Source organism: Sminthopsis crassicaudata, chromosome 2 (assembly GCF_048593235.1).
Source record: "Sminthopsis crassicaudata isolate SCR6 chromosome 2, ASM4859323v1, whole genome shotgun sequence".
In the NCBI taxonomy this organism is placed as follows: Eukaryota; Metazoa; Chordata; class Mammalia; order Dasyuromorphia; family Dasyuridae; genus Sminthopsis; species Sminthopsis crassicaudata.
The window spans coordinates 473,614,776-473,636,988 of NC_133618.1; the positions used below are offsets into that span (position 1 = coordinate 473,614,776).

The 22,213-nt window shown below is 38.8% G+C and overlaps 1 protein-coding gene across 1 annotated transcript in view; it reads left to right on the plus strand.

The window, feature by feature from the left end:
• The window catches only part of PEPD (peptidase D), a 253,098-nt gene that overhangs the window by 19,126 nt on the left and 211,759 nt on the right, over positions 1-22,213 (plus strand). The window contains exon 3 of the mRNA XM_074293218.1: positions 1,665-1,792. Coding sequence (XP_074149319.1) covers positions 1,665-1,792 — 128 coding nt within the window. The remainder of the gene's footprint in view (positions 1-1,664; positions 1,793-22,213) is intronic.

Genomic DNA, 22,213 nt, shown 5'->3' on the forward strand with positions numbered 1-22,213 from the left:
TGTGGCCAAAAGCTATGAGAGCGCCTATTGCTGGTGATTTTGATGGAGACTGGAGAGAAATTTAAGTAGAAAAATTGTTCTGTGAAATAGTTTCATGTATTCAAATTGCTAGTGTGCAAGAAGCTCCACATTTTGTTGCATCTTCTTTTGTAAGCTAAGAATGGATTTGTGTCAATGCAGTAGTCTTCAAATATTTGCCACATATCGATAGGTATATACATGGTGTAAGACTCTGAAATTAGCTGTTCTTTGGGAGAGATGTTGAGGAGTAAAATATACCCCTTGTGGAACTTAGCAGCTTTTTAAACATCCGTTACATTCCTACTGTGTGCAAAACAGTTATGTAGTGGATAGAATTCTGAGCCTGAAATCGGAAAGACTTGAATTCAAATCCAGCATCAAATACTTCCTAGCTGTGTGACCTGGGCAAGCCATTTAATCTCTTTGCCTCAGTTTCCTCATCTGCAAAATGGGGACAATAATAGCACTTATCTTCCATGGTTGACCTGAGGATAAAATGAGGTAATATTTGTACAATGCTTTATAATCCTTGCTATTTAAATGATGGCTATTATTGTTATTATGAAATACAAATTAAAAACAAAATAATTTCCTTCATATTTAAATTTTCTTATTGATACTTTGTTTTTGTATTACCTTCATTAACAAATATATTCCTTCCCTTCTCCCTATCCAGAGAACCAGCCTTCATAGTAAAGAATAAAAAAGAAAAGGGGAAAAAAGCAGCTTAGAAAAACTTACCAGCCATCAGCCAGTCCTTCTGCAAAGAGGAAGGAAGCTGCATTTTCTTATCTCTTCACTTGCTTGTTATAATTCTGTAGCATTATTTTGATTTTTGATGCTGTTCTTTCCATTTATATTGTTATCTTTATGCATTTTGAATTGCTTTCCTAGCTCTGTTTCTTTTGGACCAGCTCATGTGAAAGATCATTGACTCTCCTTATTTTATAGATGGGGAAAATCAGGATCAGAGAGGTTGAGACACTTAGTCAAAATCATACAGCTAAGTAGTGGCAAGCCCAGATGAGAAATCTAGATAATATATGGAATATATTTGCTTTGCAAATCTTAAGAGCTTTTATTTAAACATCAACTGTTAACTTATTTTTTGCTTTCCTAGGGCTTAGAAACACTCAAAAACATTACCATGGCTATTCATGGTATCATTTTAGATGTTCAAAGGCAGTATTGGATTGATTGCCAAGTGTATAGTACAGACCAGAGGATTTCCAAAGGGAAGAGTCATTCTTTAGGGCTTCATTGATTAGGGGAAGGCTTCATGGAAAATGAGTTTGAAGTAGGCCTTGATGGAAAGGTAGGCTTTGGAAAGGGTAACAAGAGTAGCCTCATTCTAGACCCGAGGTGCTTGCCTCTCTGAGCTCCAGGCAGAATAGGAGTGTAGGTCTTTCATTCTGTGCTGGTGCCCTCCGAACCTCACCTAGTTCCTGGTGTGGGGAAGGTGCTTAATACTTGTTGACTGATTAACTTTAAAATGAGAGTGTGCTTTTAGCTCTTAACAGTCTGATGACTGTGGAGGGTGTTCAGCCCAACACGAAGAGAGTTTTTGTCACTCTGTGTGCTTCTGTGCTGGCCTGGGCTGACTCACTCCATAACTAATATTCTGTCCTCATTCCTTTCCCTAGGAATCCTTCTTTCACTGGGCTTTTGGTGTCACAGAGCCAGGCTGTTTTGGAGTCATTGATGTTGACTGTGGAAAATCTATCCTGTTTGTTCCCAGGCTCCCTGAAAGCCATGCCACCTGGATGGGAAAGTAAGGTCCTTTAACGTGTGTGTGTGTGTGTGTGTGTGTGTGTGTGTGTGTGTGTGTGTGTGTGTGTATGTAGTTTTGTGTTGGGATTAAGCTGGGTGAGTCAGTGAAGGTTCATGGGAGATCAGGAGAGCAGGCCATGGATGAAGAAGTTTGCTTTCTTGTTGTTTTATGATTATGTTTGTATATACCAGGAAAACATGAATTTGTAAGGATTAAAAATATTTTTATTGATACTTTTTGTTTTTATTTCATTGTCATTTCTAAATATATTCTTTCCCTTTTCTCTACCCAGCAAGTCATTTCTGCAACAAAGATTAAAAAAAAGAGAAAAAAAATTCTATATAATCAACCATTACATCAATGGGCAGAAAGTACATTTTTATTTTCTTAATTCAAACGTTTTTAGGGACCAAGACTGCTTGTTATAATTACATTGTTCAATTTAGTTTAATTTTTTTGGTGGATCTTTAGTTTACATTGTTGTAGTCATATGTATATGTGTGTGTGTGTGTGTGTGTGTGTGTGTGTGTGTGTATAATTATTTTTTTTGAATCAATAATTTGTGAAAATTGCCTTTTTTGAATGCCCTTTCACACAAGTATAGTAAATGAATGAAAAAAAGAAAAAAAAATTTTATCAAGCTCCTGCCATGTGCTAAGCACTGTGTTGAGCTCTAGGAATATAAATACAAAAGCAAAGATAGTCCCTAACTTTAAGGGTCTTATATTCTAATAGGCAAAGAACACATATTGGGGAGAAAAGTGTTTGGGTTTGGGAAGTCACAGGTATGGTGAGTGGAGCCATTTGGCAGTTGATTGACATGGCCTTTTCAGTAATAATGGCAGTCCAGCTTCCAGATGTATAAAGCCAGTGACATGGGAGGATGCAGAGGAAAGGTGGATTGTAAGAGTGGCTTGGGTGGATTACAAAGCATGGCCTGAATTCAGGAAGCCATGAGACATATTCACTAGTGTGGACATTCAGGGCCCCAGAGCTGAAGTTCAAGAACAAAGAAAGTTCAGACCTCGAGGGCAGGGTCTTCTGAGCAAATGAATGGTAAGAGCTTGGCTGAGACAGGACGTGAAGCATGACTGGGACCCATCCATAATGGGCCATTTACTTAACACTCAGAATAGTATTTCAGTCAAGCGACCTGGCTACATCCTGATTGTGCCCCCTTAGCTATTTGTGATATTGAACCAGTCACTTTATATCTCTGATCTTGGTCTCTTCTCATTTTACACATGGGGAAACTGAGGCCCCAAGAAGTTACAAGTGACTTTTTGGAAGTCATACAGATAGATAATAAGGGGCCAAGGCAGGATTCAAACCCAGATTCTCTGATTCCAAATCAAAGATTTTGTTCTCTGGACTATGGCCAAGGAGGCTATGAAGCTTATATAAGAATGTCTGTAAGGTGTTCTGTCATAAAGTACAATAGAAATGTTGAGTTGTTATTGTTAAGATAGGATAAATGGCTGACCTTTCCCCTTTGCCAAGTATAGCTGATAGCCAGTATTTCAACTGGAGAATGGGAGTTTGTTAAAGAGCACCCAGTTGTCTCCAGCAGGATGCTGCCCTTTGTGGGGACAGAGCATGGAGGTTAGCCAGCCAACCTGCCTGTAGAGCAAAAGCTTAGGTGTTGGAGGAGCCACCATTTGTTTGGATAAGCAACAGTCTCACTTATTCTGATTGACCTGTCTTCTGTTGGTCGTGGGGGTGGCCATCTGAAAAATAAACCTGTATCAAGTCATTAGAGAACTGAGTTCTAGTCTTGTTCTGTTACTCTCTAACCATAGGACCTTGGCCACATAACCTCTGCATTCATTAGACATTTGTTAAAGCCTCAGTCTCCAGATAACCATAGTAACAGAACAGAAGGCTGGAGGCAGCCCCTGGACCACTGAGCACAGGAATCTAATGCCTGATAGGCGTTCCCAGTCAGTGGGGTAGCCATTATGTTTTTATCCTTTGTCTCCTCAGAGATGAGACATACCACCAGATATCTAAGCTTTCCTTAGTAATTCATCATGGATTTGTCGTTCATAAATAAATCTAAACCTTTTGGAATCTATTTATATTTTTAGTTTTTAACATTCACAGAGGTATGAATTCAAAGATTAAGCATGAAAAAGGACTTTGCAGCAGATGAGTGCTATGCTCAAAAACTACCTTTTGAATTTACTACTTATGTGATTCGGGGCAACTCTTTGAACTTTAATTTCCTTATCCATAAAATGGCAATTATAATATATTTTGTATCTACCTTACTGGGCTGCTTGAGACTCAATTAAGCATTTATTAAGTACCTACTATACGCCAGGCATTGTCCTACCTGCTGGAAATACAAAATAAAAATGAAACCTTATGATCTATTGAGAAGAAACATGTTCATATATAGTTAGATACACACAAATTAGATATATCATCATTTCAGAATAACTTTGGGGGAAATGCACTGATAGCTAGGGAAATCGGTAAAGACATCATGTAGACTTGTAGAAGGTGGCATGTGAGCTGATCCTTGAAAGAAACTAGGAGAGATGCCAGCTGTGCAGGACAGCCATTGTAAAAGCTCCAGATGGGAGAGGAAATGCTCAAGAAGTCAGTAAGGACAGCTTGGGTTCCTGTGCCATCTCTAGCACTTGCCTCTGGCAAGTGTTTTTATCTGCTAGAGCAGGGGTCCTCAAACTACGGTCCGAGGGCCAGATGCAGCCCGCTGAGGACGTTTATGTGGCCCGCCTATGGCAAAATCAGACCCGAAGTGACGTTCGATCTAAACTCGCATTAGCAACACACACTTCAGGCACTGGGCTGAGGCAGGGGAGACAGAGTGTGAGGTGCTCCAACAGTCTGAGGGACAATGAACTGGACCCCTATTTAAAAAGTTTGAGGACCACTGTGCTAGAGCCTCCATTTCCTTATTAGTGGCAGGAGGCGGTTGGACTCGATGGGCTCTTGGGCTCTAGTGTACATATATTAGAGCTTGAAAGCAAGCCATGAAGATCTTGGAATGCCAAACAGGGTCATTTCTAGTAGATCCTGGAGGTAATGAGGAGCCACTCTAGTTTCTTGAGAAGTAGAATGACATGGAGAAACGTACATTTTTGGTAAATCACTTTGGCAGTTGTGTGGAAGATGGATTAGTAGAAGGGGAGACTTGAAGCTAAATGGGAGACTATTGTAGGAGTCTAGGCAAAAAGGAATGAGGATGTGAACCAATGTTGCTCTTTTTAGTTGAGACAAGGAGTTGGATTAGAGAAAAGTGGTAATAGAACTGACAAGGTTTGACAACTGATTTGATATAGGGGAATAGAGGATAACAGGATTGTGAACTGGGTGGCTAGAAGGATAATGGGATGCATTTGATAGAAATAGGAAAATTTGGAAGAGATATAGTTTTTGGGGACACTTAATTCTGGATTTAATTTCTTTAGTTGAGATGCTTATGAGATTTACAATTTGAAATGTCCTTTAGATAATGAATGTGACTGGAGCTCAAGGGGACAGTCTGGACTAAGGTGTAGTGATCTGACATTCATCAGGTGTGATCACTAATCTTCCTGAGAGAGAAGGGGAGAGGGCCCCGCATAGCAATTTGGGGTTACACTCAGGGCAGGAAAGACCTGGTCAGGTAAATAGGAAAATGAAGAGAATCCATGTGCTAGAAATCTAGGTGTTATCCTCAATTTCTTACTATCTCTCATTCCCCTTATTCTGTGCCATCTGCCATCCCATCCCATTCTCTCTTCTGATAGTTGCTGCTATCCTCATACAGACCATTTTCTACTCATGCTTGGACTATTGCAATAGCTTGCTGGTGAGTCTGCCTGCCTCAGGTCTCTTTGTGTTCTAGTACATCTTCTAGTCAGCACCAAAGTGATTTTCCTAAAGTGCAGCTTGGCACTCTTCTATTCTGTAAGCTCTGAAGGCTACTTATCACTTCCAGGATTAAATGCAAAATCCTCTGTTTGGCATTCCAAACCATTCAAACCAAACCATAACTTTGCCCTTCCCCCTCACCTTCCCTTCCCTTCTTTCCAGTCTTCTTACACCTTACTCCCTGTCACGCTTTTGGTCTCTCCTCCAGGTTATTCTATGAACAACACACTCCATCTCCCAGCTCCATGAATTTTCTTTGGCTGTCCCCTATGCCTGGAATGTTCTTCTTCCTTATCTCTACCTCCTGGCTTTCTCCAAGTCCTAAATAAAATTCCATCTTCTACAGGAAACTTTTTGCAATACCTCCTAAGGCTAATACCTTCTTTCTGTTGCTTCCTATCTATTCTCTATATATAACTTTTTGTGCAGATTTGCTTATAAGCTCCCTGAGGGCCAGGATTCTCTTTTGCTTCTTTTTGGATCCCTAAGGCTTATTATTAGCTCAGTACCTGCCACTTATTAAACTCTTAATTATTAAACTTAAAAATTAAACTCTGACTGAATGAATAAGAGGAAGTGGAGGCAAGAAATGTATTTTTTTCCCCTAGAAGTGTGGCTGAGAAAGGCAGGAGAGATGTAGGACAGTAGCTTTAAGGGATGGTCTATTCTAGAGGGCATTGAATAGAGCTCGAGAAATGGTCTTGGGATCAGGAAGACCTAAGTTAATTTCAGTCTCAGACATAAGTTGTGTGACCCTAAGCAAGTTACTTAAGTTTATTTACATTGGTTTCCTTACATGTAAAATGAGCTGGAGAAGGAAATGGCAGATGGGTTCACAAAGAGTCAGATACAATTGAAAAATGACTGAACAACAACAAAAAGATTCTGGAGAGTTTTTTTTTAAAGATGGGGAAAATTTAGGTATATTAATAGAGATGAAGATAAGAATGAAAAAGGGATTGGGGGAAGCTGGAGAAGGTGGGGGATGAGATTAAGGGTACACCAAGAAAGGCTATCTTTTTTTTGAAGAGGACTACTTTTTTTTCTTTAATTTAACTTAATAAGCATTTATTAAACATCTACTAAATGAAAGATACCATGCTATGCACTGGAGATTCAAAGACAAAAATATGACAGTTCCTGCCTTTAAAGGCATTATATTCTATTGGGAGAAGACATAGATACATAGAAATAAAGTGTTTTGGTTTTTTTTCTCAATAGCATTTTATTTTTCCAATTACATGTAAAGATAATTTTCAGCATTCATTTCTATAAAATTTTGAGTTTCAAATTTTTTCTTCACCTTACCATCCTCCCTCCAACACAGCAAGCAGTCTGATAATAGATTATAAATGTAAAATCATTTAAAACACATTTCCATATTTGTAATGAAAGAAAAGTCAGAATAAAAGGAAAGGAAAAAGGGAAAAAAAGTGAAAATAGTATCTTTTGATCTGTATTCAGTCCCCATAGTTCCCTCTCTGGATGCAGATAGCATTTTCCATCTCAAGTCAAGTATATACACACATATACACATATTTGCAATTTCTTTTTTATTAATCAAAGCTTTTTTATTTTTAAAACATTCATGGATAATTTTTCATTTTGTGAGATTTGGAAAAGAGGAAAAGAAGTTAACTTACAGTGAATTTTGATCTCTCCTGTTTTTCAGTAAAGGAAGGCGAGATTGTTGGCTAAGAAGGTAGGGGAGGAGATTGTCTGGGAGGCTCAACTGTGTGTGATTAGATTTGAAATAGCCACTTTAAGGAGTAGGATGGAGAATCAGGTAGGGAATAAAAAGATTCCCTTGCTTCATTGAGGACCCAGTTCAGATGATGTAACATAAATTCTTAGTAAACCCAGCACAATTGCTGTTTTGCAGCAGGTGAGTAGGAGTACATGGTGACAATAATCCAGGTTCTGGTGTTGGTGAGGCATGAGTAGCATTAGGACAGGGAATAATGATATTAGGACAGTGTCCAGGAGAAGTAGGTAACTCAAGTTCTTTGAGAACAGGAATGAAAACCTGGAAGAGCACAGAGGAATGGAGGAATTGGAATTCCCTGTGAGGACAGAGAATCCTCGTTCAAGGAGATATTAGGCACAGAGAGAGGGGGATTGATAGGAAGTTATGATGTGTTAAAGGAGTTTCCAAATTCATCTTGGACCTGCTGTGGTTGACACTTAAGGGTGTCTCCATACCCTACAAAGACGCACTTAGCCAAGGATGCAGTATAGACTCCCAATAGAGGGTAGACCTCCTCACCAAAGACTCTACTTTATAGGTATAGAAGTTGTTTAGATTTTTCATCATCATATTCAACCAAGAAAGATGTTGAATAGACTGGCCAGAGAGTCCAAGACTCTCCATGGAGCTGTGTGTAGGTCACAAGAGAAATCAGTAGGTAGAGTTGTCTCAAATGAGATAATGTAAAATGTTGTGCAGTACTTAAGAATATGCTATGTTACAACTATTTTGTTTTTATTCTTTCAGACCTTCTTCTGACCCTCATCCCTTACCTTTGCAGGTTTGGTAAACAAATTGGTGCTTCCTCTGCCTATCCCTTGTGATCTTATGGACTTTATTCTTAACCCCTCTTTGCCCTTATCTTTATATATCTTTTGACTTTTTTTAGATAGCTGCCTCTCAGCCTGGTTTCATCTGTGATCACTCTTAACTACTCTCCTTATATTCTTCTCTAGCTCCTCATCTCCCCTTTAAAATGTGGTGGCCCAGGTCATGCGTGACTATCCCTGGGTAGAAAAATAACATTAATTTATACCAAGGGAGATGGACATTTTCTGTTCAATTTTTCTGTACTTGGTAGAACCCCAGACAGATAAGTGTAGGAGTGTGTTAACCATTTGTTGGCAATAATTTTTCTTAAGATGGGAGTGACAGTGGGAAATGTCTTGCCTTTTCTTTTTATCCTCTTCCTTGTGATACTTAGTCTCAGTGGAGAGTAAGGTACTAAAATCTTACCCATCTGTAATCAGAGCTATATTGTCCCCTTAAAAAGGAGAACCTTGGACAAAAATAACAGTGATGATGATGATAGCTAGCATTTGTGTAGAGCTTTAGGATATGGGAGAGCTTTTTACAAAACAATCACATAGGTTATGTGAATTCCGGTTTTGTGTGAGAGTGGGATCTCACTGCTTTCTCATTGTTAGTACTTAAATTGTTCATATTACTCCTTATTCCTAGTCTCAACTGTCTTTTGCTAGCTCTTGGACCTTGAAGAAGATGCTCAATCTGAAGGAGCCTCAGTTTCCTCTTCTGTAAAATGATTGGTTTTAACTAGCTCTTTAAGGGTTCTTCTAGCACTAATTTTCTATTCTATTCTCTGAAATCAGCACCCCAGCTGGTATATTTATCAATCAGAAGATTGTCTTTAGAAAATTTCATGGATCATACGTTAAACACTAGAAGAGACCTTCAAGATTATTATGTTTTTAATCCCCTTATTTTACAGATAAGGAAACTGAGCTCTAGAGAGGTTTATTCAGGGTTATAGAGATCAATTAGAATTTGAATCTAGGTTGTCTAATTCTAATTAGATCTTGTACTTTTTCTACCATACGAAATTTATTCCTTCCCCTTGACTACAGTTTTCCTTAGAATGCCCTAGATACCCTCCTTCAAAAGTATGGGAGATTCAGTTTAACAAGTCTTGGCCCTCAGCCTTACAACTCCATTGAGTTCTGAGCATCCCTCATAAGAGGCACTAATCATCAGATACTGAATGGGATGCTTGTTGGCAGCAGATACCAATAACAGATAAGATTTAATTTAAAAATAGGCTGTCTTATAATTATGGACAATAAAAATAAGACCTGAAAGTGAGTGGTGTGTACTCTTCTTAATACGGGAAGTTTTAAAAACCCATTCCAAGTCAAGACTTAGTGTAGCAAACAGGTATGAGTACACAAAATGAAAAATTCCCGAAGACCTCTTCAGGAAGAAAAGTAAACCATTCAGGTGATCCCTGTGAGCTCTCTCCTGCCACCTTCATGGTTACCCTGAGTGAAATGCTGCTTAACTCAGGATCAGACTCAGGGAGCATCAGGACTTGTTCAATTTTACACCAAAGTGTCACCTTCCTAGGGGCTGTGATGACTGCTTCCTATCCCTAGAATATAATTTCCTGGGCCTGGCTCAGCTGATAGTGTTAGGGGTGAGGTGACAAGGGAGACTGTACAAAAGCAAATGCAATTTCCTAGTTCTCTGCTGGTGCTAATTCCAACTTAAAATTGAGTCTTTAAGGAAGGGCTACAATCTGAGGGCTTGTTCAGTATCCCCTGCCAATCAGCTCATGAAGCAAAACTGTTACCGACTTACAAATCAGCTGCTTTCCATCCCTGTGACAGGCAGGGAAGGCACATGACAGGAGAGAAAACAGGTCTAGAACAAAAGGACTTCCTCCTTCCCAAAGGCATACAGAGGAGAGGAGAGGAGAGAAGAGGTTTGGAAAGCTTTGTGTGTGCCCAGTAAGATCATGCTTTTCTAATCGGCTCAGCAGTGAGAGATAATTATCACAAATCAAAGGGGTCCACTCTGTGCCAGATATCTGGTAATTTAAAACAACGCAGTAACTCACTAACCAAATTGATAATGAGTACCTCATGGCATTAGGCGGTGAAAGCTACAATTTTTACATTAGCTTGGAATAATCTACAGAAATGACACAGAAGAAGGTAGAGAGCATTTAGAGGGATTTTCTGCACACATCAGATGTCTGTGGTTAAACACTGGCTTCAGCATCAGCCCATCTGAGCCATCTGGAGGAAAAAAAATCCTGTGGTGAGGGCAGCATTTGCTGGAGCCCAAATTTAACTCTGGGCCAGTTGTTTGAACTGGCATTGAGGAGGCTGGGCTGGGGATAGACCAGCTTCATGGGGCTAATGCTTGCATCTGAACAGCACTTTCTGTCTTCCAAAGCCTGATGTCATCTGAATTTCACAATATCTATGTGAAGTGCATAAGGCATTACCATCTCCATTGTACAACAAGCAGGCTTTGGGGTGTCTCTTAATGCTAGAATACACAGCATGGTACCACTGTCAGAGACTGAGTGTCACATGGTTCCTTATGGAACTTTTATGGGTTTTTTAATGCCACTTAACTAACATCTTCACAGTGGTGTGAAGGCTATTAACTGTGAGCTTCCTGTGGGCAGGAATCATCTTATTTACCTTTGTATACTCCACAGGGCTTCATAAATATTATGAACATTTTGCCAAAAATTTTTGCTGGGTCTTGTATAGTGGCTATGATAGTCCCCTCAAAGATAGAAACTTTTTGAATTTAATCTCTTCTGATGGATGCTTCTGCTCCCAGCTTTTTGGAAACATAGGAAATGTTGAGCACCTGTCGTGAGTCATGGAGGAGAAATATCTGCAAACTTTCAGAGGAAAAAACTGACCCCTGCTGGAAAGGGAGACTAGAGGAAAATTTTTCCACCTCCATTCTTGATTGATCTCAACAAGGTGCAAGATTCTTCACATGAGTCCTGATGAGACTTTCTTTAGGAAAAATGAATAAACAAAATTTCAGTAATAAACCTTACAATATTTTAATGATTTTCCAATTACTTTTGTTAATGATCTATATGGAAGGGATGCATTTTTCAAAGAAGGGAAGCAAATGTGGGCTGTCTTCAGGAACAAAGTAAATAGAGAACTTTTTGGAGTAGTTAGGAATGCTTTTCATTGTTCCGTGTATTTTTAAAGAAACCAACCTTTCTGCCCTATTCTGCTCTGGAGCAGAGCCCAAGATGGAATGTGGGGAGCAAGAGTTTTGAAGGGATAGAGGGAGATTCTTTCCAGGTTGTGAAGCTTGAAAGAGGAGTGATTAAAAATTTCATGCAACTTCCCCACTCCTAATATAGTTAAACCTCCTAATATATCTGAACTTAGAGAAAGAAAGGGACTTCTTTTGGCTCTTTCCCCCCTCTTCCCCAGGTCCAAGAATTGGAAACTTGGTCTTTTTGGTACAACACCATCCTCTAGTATATCTGTACTTTGGTCACTGAGAACATTCACCAGAAAAAGACCCTCCTCAGAATTGAGTGAGTTTTTGATAGGCTTTAGGCAAAAGATCAGTCAATTAACAATTAAATGCTTATTCTATTCTAAGTGCTGGGAATACATAGACAAAAATGAGTCTTTGTCCTCAGTGAGCTTATATTCTATCAATATCAATCAGCACATGCCCTAAAATATTTTTTTATGCCCACCTGCCAGAAGATATTTTCTTTATTACTCTATTATCTCTTGTGATTATTTGTTTCTTAAAATTCACTTTTGCTTCTGATATTTCCACACATGCTAGACAAAATCTTTTGGACTTGGGGAGCTTGGTCTTCATCTCCATTTTGGTTTGGTGACTCAGTTGGAGCTTTAATTTGGGAATTGAATTTTGTGTGCAAGTTTGTCAGTTGGTTCCAGAATGGCTGGATTAGAGGTCAAAAACCAGGGCAGAAGGAGGACACAAAGCCAGCCCCTGCTAGAGGGGGTCTCTGGGGCTTCTGTGAGCTTCAGATGAAAAAGTGGCAGGAGAGAAGGTGCCTTCCTGTGGGTTAGCTTGTCAGTGAGTACTGAGTGGCTACACTGGGAACACCCTGACAGTGTTCATTTCTGAAGAGCATCACAAAGCCCTTGTAGCCACTCCTGGGGCTCCACCTTGTTCACCTTAGGGATAATTCTAGCTTTCAAAGCCAAGGCTGTTGTCCACAATCAGTCATGAAATGTAGTGGCTTCCAATGGGATTTTCTAAGGGGACTCTCACATCCTCCTCATTCCATTCCTTTATGCTTATCATCCTTACCTGTTGTTCCTCTTTGTAAGTCCTTGGAGCTGGAATTCTGATTTCTCCCTAATGACTTTTCTTTCTCTTAAATGCAAGATTAAGGAGAATCAGCTTGTGGCTGTGATTCAAGTGAATGATCTTGAAGGCTAAGGTAGCTTTCCAGGTTCTTTTGTCTCCTGAAGAATGGCATAGCTCAAGACATCCTGCTCTCTAATTTAGCTCTTCTGCTAATGTACTGGGACCTTGGTGAACCTTTCCAAACCTTAGTTTTCTTTTCTAAAGTTAGAGATGAGAGGGATTGGTGTAGTGAACCCTCAAGTGAAATAACTCCCTCTATAATGACACTTTCTCTGTGACTTCTCAGTTTAGAATGCTGTCTGGGGATGGAAGTGCTGTGACTTGCTCAGGGTCACGCTGGTGTGTATGTATCATACTCAGAGGAAGATTATCTGTTAATTATGTCATGTCATGCTGCCTCTCTAAAGCTAAGAAGACTTGTTCTCTACCTATCTCAGAAGGTTGCACCTCAGACACTATATTTTACCAAGTAAATGAAGTAATTATAGTGGAAAAACCATGAATTCCTAGTAAACATCACTATATGGTCATAAGGAAAATTTTCCTACACTTCTGTTGGATATCCTCTCTTACCAAACAGCAACTATAACTTCAAGAACTCTCTCTGCTTATAGTAGTGATGATATTAGCTTGCCTCTATAGGATTTTACAGCTTAAGCACTTTTCTTACAACAGCCCTGTGAGGTACAGAGTGAAACTATTAAACCCATTTTCCAGGTGAGAGAACTGATGCTTAGCATGTCAATATGACTTGTGTCAAGGTTAATATCAGGGCTAGGATTTGAACCCTAGGCCCCTGGGTGGTTCTCATCATGCTCTTCTCATCATCTTAAAACACATGTCAGCAATGGCACAAATGTAGAAGTTACTTTGCATTTTCTCATTTGATTTTCACAATAATCCTATGAGATAATGTAGCATGTGTATTGTTATTCTCCTTTACAGATAAAGAAATCAGTGAAGTGCCCAGGATCACACAGCTAGGAAATCACAGAACTTTCTGTTTTCTCTATTAAAGTGCATTTCCACTAAAATTTACTGCCTCTTGACATGGGTAGCTAAGAAAAAAAGGCCTCATACTTGCCTGTCCTACACCCAGCACCCTTAGTTATTCTTTTTGTCTTCATCTAATGGTTTTCAGTTCTGAACTGTTTACTTTCCCCCAGTAGTGCAGAACTTGCTAAGAGGGCTGATTCTCAGAAAATCAAATGACTGAAGTTTTAGCAAATGTTTAACAGAACAGGTTGTGGGGGGAGGCAAGAGAAGGCAGTATTACGGCAGAGCTGGTTTTGGGGGACTAGCCATGTAGGGACTCATCTTGAGAGTGCACATGATGTAGATCAAAAAGAACTCCCTGAAACTGTCTTGCTAGTTCCTTTTCCCTGAGGAACAATTTTCTGAGGAGCCTGGACTTTTTCTGGGCACCCTCTCCTTGGTTTACTATGTCTGAAAAAGACCCACAGCGGGATTGCCTCCTGTACATTTCCAGGGGAGAGGAAGAGGGGGGGGGGACATGTGCAGAGTGAGTTCTCAGCGAATCCCACCAGCTAGCTATTACATTGTATAGAGGTTGATCTTGTTTGGAAATTCAGGGGTGTGATTGGTCACTGAGCAAGCTCTGAGTAGTTGGCCTTTTTGAGATTCATCCTGAATAATATTAGATGACTTTAGTTCCAGTTGTGGTTAATGGCCTGCACTGTCCTGAAGTAATTAAGCGTTCTCAGTTTTACATGCTTTCCCCATATTTTGGGGCTGATTTGCTTAGAACATGGTGCTAATAGAGCTTAAGACACAGTGGCTCGCTGGACCAGTTATTGTGTCATAGAAATTCTGTTTCATGGTCTCTGTATCCATAACCCTCTTTTACTGGTCACTTTTTATATGGGCATTTGGTCACAAGAGGGACCTCTCTGTTGAGGGTGGGGAGGACATCAAATCACTGTATATTATATTGAAAATATAGCACATCATTATTGGGGAAGAGTTAGGTAATCTGAATAGCCTGGGAGCATTTTCATATATTTTCCTTGACTCCTGTTGCCCATACATAATAAATGTATGAAGGTTTTTCTGGATGGCTCCATCAACCACAGTCTCTCATTCATTTCTTCCACATCTATATCCATTCGCCTCTCATATGAACCTATGACCTAGAAGTGACAGGTTGCATTTTTGTTCCCTTAGTAACCATTTCTCAAACGCCTGAAGTGAGTGGCAAAGTTTTTGACCAGAAGTACTAGCTGGCTGTGGTTAATGCAGGGTTTTTAAAATCACCCAATTTTGGGGGTGGGGTAGGGTTTGTTCAGGAAAGTCGGTGCGTAGTGTGGCTGTATACTTTTTGCATATGACTGCATCCAACCACTTTAATAATCAATAAGACACAAAGAGAGTGGCAGATAGGATTACTTTGCTTTTTTCAATCAAAACCCATCAGAGTGAACATTTGACCTTCAGTTGCTCAATTCCTTTTTGAATTCTCTGTCTGATAGCTTCTGAAAATCCATCTGGCACTTAATACAATTCAAAGTCACCCAGAGAAGCAACTTACTTGTATGCAAGCTCTGTCTCCTTCTCTCCCCTTTAACTCAGTTCTCTTGGAAGAAATTTGGAGCCAGGCACCCGATTCTAATCAGCTGGGATCAGAACCCTTTCTTGAATGGTTAACCCCTTTTGGAACCATTTTATCAAGGGTTCCTATTTCATATGACTTTAAATTCCCCTTTCACATAGGTGCTGTTCTTTTTTGACATAGAAGTCATTTCTTTCCCCCTTTTTTAAGTGTTGCATGAGTGGCTCCTTTTGTTCACAGAGTTCTGGGCAGGTGGTTGAGGTGAGGGTGTTGAGAACATTAAAATGTTTCCCTTTGTTTATCAGTCTCCTTTCTGCTTAGTCATTCTTGGTGCATCTCTAGCCACAAGCCTTCTCAATTTGCTCAGTGACTCAGGTGTTTCCTTCTTTTATAAAATAATAAAGTTATTTTATATGCATCTGTCATTGCCACTGAGGCAGGGAAACACCCCCCAGAGACTTTATTCCTTGTGTAAGGGACAGTTGGTTTGATGTATTTACTCATATATTGACTTTAGTTTGTGGTTTTTTAATGTGAAGGCATAATAGAGGCTGAGGTGCTGGATTATTGTAGCAGACATACTGGAACTAAATTGCACCCATATTGGCAGCTTGGCATAGAGTAGAAAATGTCAGAAAACCTGAGTTGAAATCCTACTTCTGCCATTGCTTCTCTGTTAGGTTCTTACTAAGTGCTAATGAGATAATGAGATGATAGGTTCTTACAAAGTGCTAAGTCAATACATAACAATTCTCTAGTTCGGGCCTTTAGGGGAGTTTTACCCCTGTGAACTCCTGGGGAGGAGCTTACATGTTTAAGAGGAGCAAGTTCATTGGTTGAAGTATTTTTTCCCAGAAGCCCCTGAGTTATTCCAAGCCCATTCTCTGGGAGGATAAAAGAAGACACCATTGAGCATGGGGAGAGTCTTGTTTGGGCCAGAGTTGGGGCGGTTCTCTGGAGGAAGAAGTCTCTACTCTAGATCAGAGTTGGAGCGGCTCTCTGGAGGAAGGAGAGTCTGGCCGAGAGATTGAGTTGAGACAGCAGATCTCTTCCCAGAGAGCGATCGGCAGTTTCTGGAGACAACAGAACTTTACACTTCTCCATATGACTCCACAGATCCCTTAAAATTCTTTGGGCCTCCATGTCTTCAATTCTGTGTGAGGCAATGGGAATAAGTTTCTAAATGACCTTTTACCTTTATACCTAGGAAACTTATCCTAGGGCCATCGCAGGCCTGTTAGAGAACTAACTATGAAGGGCAAAAAAAGCTGAGGGCTCTGGAGATTTGAGATGGATGATCTAATGACCTTGGAAGGCTCAAAAGCTCAGGTACTTATCCCAAGATATGGACTCTGGGAGCCTGAAGTTTTTTTTTTTTTTTTTTTTTTTTTTTTGAGAACCAAGAAGTCTGCTATTGCCAGAGCCAAGGTTTTCTGACTTCTGAATCCCAAGCTCCCTTTTATGATTTGTGCACTATGCTTTTTTCGTCCCTAGCTAAAGCATAGTTGAGGACATTTTCCTGTTCCTAAGTATTGTAATCCTTTGTGAGAACTAGCTTGGGGGAGTTAGCTAATATCTTGGCAGGATTTTTGTTTTTTAATTTTTATTATAGTTGCTATACTTTTGAGAGGCTGTTTCTGGGGAGCAGGGATGATAGAGCATGAAGACAGGGCTTTGAGAGTTTGGCCTTATTTCTTTCAGCTCCAGACTCTTGTTACAGCCTGTCTTCTGGTTCCTGGTTATCTCTGAAATCTCATTATAATAGGGTCTGAACATGGCTTTTCTCACCCAAAGTCTTTGTGCCAGGGCCTCTTTCAAAGAGGCTGTCTCCAGCCTATTAAGCAGTGTCTCTTGGATGGGATGCTTGTCTTGAGTCGGAACTCTTTGCTTTTTCTCTGACAAGCTAATAGAATCTCAAAATGGTTGCAGACTTCTATTCAGGGGATATCAGTAATCCTTTCTCCAGGTAAATTGAATGAATGACAGTGGCATTATTTTTAGCTGAAGGCAGACTCTAGCCATTAGAAATTGATGGTGACTATTGTAATTTGGCCTTATTATTTATTCATTAACCATGTGCAGGTGGTCAGACAGCCAGCAAGACCTGCCATTTGAAATTTTATTTTCCAGAGGCCTCAGTGATGCTTGCACTATATGGCATTAATTTAACACCTCCTTTTTATAGGAGATCGATTATCTGATATTTGTGCTCAAGGTATGTAGTAGTCAGACTATGCTGTTAAGCCTTCCCTACCCGTCAGGAAAGGTCCTGTGCCTGTACAGAGGTGGACTTGTAGGGCAGGCAACATGTACAAATGTTAGCAATTTGTTATGTTACCCTTTAAGGGAGGAAAGTGCTGTCCACTCTCCCTCTCCTTCCTTTCATTTTATAGTAATAGTACTTTTCCTTTTTAAAGAGCCCATTTAACTTTGCTGACATTCCTTTTTAAAAAAATAGTTTTTTATTTTTCAAAATATATGCAAAGATAGATTTCAACATTCACCATTACAAAACCTTGTGTTCTAAATTTTTCCCCCCCTCAGGCTTCCCCCCTCCCTAGACAGCAAGCAATCCAATATAGGTTAAACACGTGCAATTCTTCTAAACCTGTTTCCACATTTATCATGCTGCACAAGAAGAATCCCATCAAAAAGAGGGAACAACGAGAAAGAAAAAAAAAACCAAGCAAACAACAATAACAAAAACGGTGAAAATACTTTGTGGTGATCTGGATTTTGCTGACATTCTTAATCATCTCTCCCCACTTCTTGGTTCTAAATGTTGGATTGAAGCCTTCAGTGCTATGCTTGGGCCTTCTATCGTATGTGTCCTGGGGAAAGATCTTGATGTCTTCTGGTCCACATGTGGCCATTGAGTATCCCTGCTGCCTTTGAGAGCAATATCGGGGGTACAATTGGATTGTCCAACTCAAGTTTTTCCACAAAGTCCCTGGTAGTCATGGCTGTATTGTCCTGGCACTCAGAGGCTGTTTACATTCTCTTTTAGAATAAACCAAGCAATGGTCTTACTTATTCAGACTCTTCTGGGACTTATTTATAGCTTTTCCATGAATTCCTCATGTCACCCTTGTGAGTCCTTTTACTAATGTACAAGCTCTTTACTTTTTTTTCTCTCATTACACAATAAAATTATATTTCTGCCACCTCCACAGAGGAGCCAATGAGGCCCTTTTATAGCTGATTTTATGTTAGATGCCTTGACTTACTGTATGATAAGGTGACATTTAAATGATTTTTACTATAATTAGCACTAAAAACATGAAAAAATAACTACTTTTCAAATTTAATTATCTCTGCCCTTTTTAAAAGGATGAAATTCAAAATGCCAGAAGAAAATCTAGGGGCTCTTCAGATTATATTTAAAAAATTATTGTTATTTCTGAAAAAAATCAGGCCTTTGGGCACAAATGCAATTTCTCAAATCTCTGTAACTAAGAGCCCATTTTAATAGAAGTGTGTCATTTAAAGTAATATTGTCCACCAGGGAAAATGAAAAGAAATAATGGATGTTTTACAAGCTAAAGGTAGAAAGTGGCCACTTTAATTCTCTTGGCCATTAGTGGGACCTTCTCAGAAGAACAAATGGAGATATAGGTTTGAGATTGGCTTCTCCTTTGAATTAGTTGTTTCCATTTTCCTAAATGTTCCCAAGCTAAAGCTTACCATTATATAGATGGAAAATGCAATTTGTTCCACCAAAGGGAGTTGTATTGATTTGAGCACTAAAGTTTGGCTATTTTGTGGTCCCTGGAATTAGTAGGATATTTGACAGACACCCTAGTGACATCCCTCAAGGATTCTCTCTTTTCATATGAACACATATCTTTTATAAGTTGGCTTTTGCAATTTCGATGCCTGTCATTCTTTCCCTCTCCCAAAGTTTCTTTTCTTTTTGGGCTCCTTTTGTTATTGAGTGGCTGTACTTTACTGAAATGTAAAAGCCTATTGGGGTTCCAAGGACTGCATCAGCTCCATCAAAATGCATGAATTTTTAAAGATACTTAGCTATTAAGGGCACTTGTAAAAAAAATGGGCACTAGTATTATTTTGTGATTGCTTCACTTGCCATGTGTTTTAAAAACTTGATAAAACTTGTGCATGTTGAATAGAATTCAGGTGATGGCTAAAAATCACTTGGGTACATAATAGGGGAGTTAATATACCTTCAGAAGGCTGGTGTCCTTTGCACTTGTGGAAACTTTGTTATGTGCTCCCCAATGACATGTGAAGAGGCAGTGTGTCATAGTCAGGAAAACAAGAGTTTGAATCCCATCTCTGACAGTAGCTATAATGATTATAAATAAGTGATGTCTTTAAAACTTAGTTTTCTCATTTCTAAGTCAAGTCAATAAGCATTTATCAGGTGCCTGTTTTGCCAGGTAGTATACTAAACGATAGGGATACAGATAAAGTTTAAAAAAAAAAAAAAAAGAAAAAGTCCCTGCTTTCATGAATTTAACAGCTTAATGGGAGAGACAACATGCAAACAATTATGTGTAAATATTATATATAAAAGATAAATTGAAGATAATATCAGAGGAAAGGTACTAAGATGAAAGAATTCTAGGAAAGACTTCTTGTAGAAGATAAGTTGAAGGAGACTGGAGCCCAGGTAGTGAAGATAAAGAGGGAGAGTTCCAGGTATGGAGGACAGCTGTCAAAATGCCTGAAGTCAGAAGATGGAGCATCTTGTTCTAAGAACAACAAGGAGGCCAATATCTCTGAATTAAAGAGTACTTGGTTGTAAGAAGACTAGAAAGGTAGAAAGAGGAATGATTGTGAAAGGCTTTAAAAATCTGAAGTAAAAAGAATGGGTTGGACTAGATGGCCTTTAAGATTGCTTCTAGCTCTCAATGTTTTGATCCTTTGACAATATCTTAGAGATCTCTTAGTTCGTCTTTTCATTCTCCAAAATCCTGGAAATTCAGGGACTTCAGAGATAATCTATAAACTTGTACCCGAATGTCTATCCCCTCTACTTACTCCCTAAAAGATGAAGAAACAGAGATGCACAGAGATGCAACATAATTTTAGAGACTTAACGGTATGAAGCAAATTATGGAACAATTGTTAGTTCTCTTAAACTGTATAGAAAAGAGAACTCTTTGAGAAAACCAGTCTCTTTCTTTAGGCACCTTAGTTTCTCTATTTAAGAAATGAGAGGCTTGTGCATACCAGCAGTGTTTCTACTAGGCTTATATTCCAAAGAGATCATAAAAAAAGGGGAAAGAACCCACAAAGGTTTGTGGCAGCCCTTTTTGTAGTAGCAAGAAACTGGAAACTGATGGTATATGAGTGTTATGGCATATTGTTATTCTGTCATAAATGATGCTGATTTCAGAAAAGCCTGGAAGGACTTACATGAACTGATGCTAAATGAAATGAGCAGAACCAACAGAATATTGTACATAAGAACAAGATTATGTGATGATCAGCTATGCTAGACTTGGCTCTTTTCAGCAATGAAGTGATTCAAGGCAATTCAATAGACTTGGGATGGAAAATGCCAGAATATGGATCAAAGTATAGTATTTTTACCTTTTTGTTGTTGTTTGTTTGCTTGTTCCCCCCCCCCCCATGGTTTTTCTTGCACAACATGACAAATATGGAAATATTTTTAAAAGAATTGCACATATTAACTTATACCAGATTACTTGTTGTCTTGTGGAGGGTGGGGGTAGGTAAAGGAGGGAGGGAGAAAAATTTTGCACACAAAATTTACAAAAATGAATGTTGAAAACTAATTATGTTTGTGTATATATATATATATATACATATATATATATATATACATAGATATAGATATAGATATTTGGGGAATGATTAAAACTAATTATTTTGAAAAAAATAAAAGTAGAAAAAAATTTTAAAAGTGAAAAAAAAAAAGAAATGAGAGGCTTGCACCAGATAATCACCAAATTCCTTCCAGCTCTAATAATTTGTGAGTCTATGAGGGTTTTTTTGTATTTAAAAAAATTGCATATCTGTTGAGCATAGAAATTTTAGTCATCATCATCTTTTTCACAAAAATAGGTAGCATTTATATAACACTTAAGGTTTATAAGGTTTATTGCAAATCTCTTTTTCTCACAGTTCTAGGAGGTAGGTACTGTAATTGTTCCTATTTCACAAGTGAGAAAATAAAGGCAGACAGGTTTTTAAGTGACTTGGCCAGGGTTACACTTAGTGTCTGGGGCAAGGGTGAGGAAGGAAAAGGAAGAAACATTTATATAGCACATACTTGGGCACTATGCTATAGGCTTTACAAATATTATTTCATTTGATAATATAAGATTTGAACTCAGGTCTTGATTCCAGGTGCAGTAGTCTAGTATCTTATCCACTTTACCACCAACCTGCCTTCAGAACAATCAATGAAAAATGAAAAAAAAAATTCCATAAATAGCAGTGGGATACTTATGGTCATATAGTAATGAGCCCTTGGGTTGATGAAATCATAGGTCCCTCAAACTTCTCTGCCTTCAAATTTCATCTGAGGTATTTGTCATTAATTCATGCCCTGTAGCAGCTCATTGCTTTATTAATAGATGTTTCAGATTTTTTTGCCATTTAACTTTTGAATTTTGTTTTGAACAAAAAATCCAATGGAACCAAATTGTCTATTAATTAATGACAGAATATTAGTAAATAGTTTTCTTTAGAAGGAAATATGGAGGGAGTATGGAGGACATTACTAATGTAATGAATGAGTAGATATGGTGTGTTCCCTACATGTTCCCCATACTTCACATCTCTTCTATAGGCATAGAAATACTTGTTTACTCTGAGTTGACTTTCATTTTTCTCATTCTCTCACTGCAAACTCTAGTTCCCAGAGAAGGATCACCCATTCACTGATTCAAATTTCCCCAGGATCCAGGGATAACTCTATTTAAGGGAAGTACATCATCCTTAGAAGTCTAGTCTTGATTCTCCACTGATGCATTTTTTTCTACAGAACCATCCACTCAAAATAATACTTTTAGATCTTGAACATAACCGTTTACTTGGCAAGAAGACAAATAAAATAGCAATAATATCACAGGTACTAATGCATTAA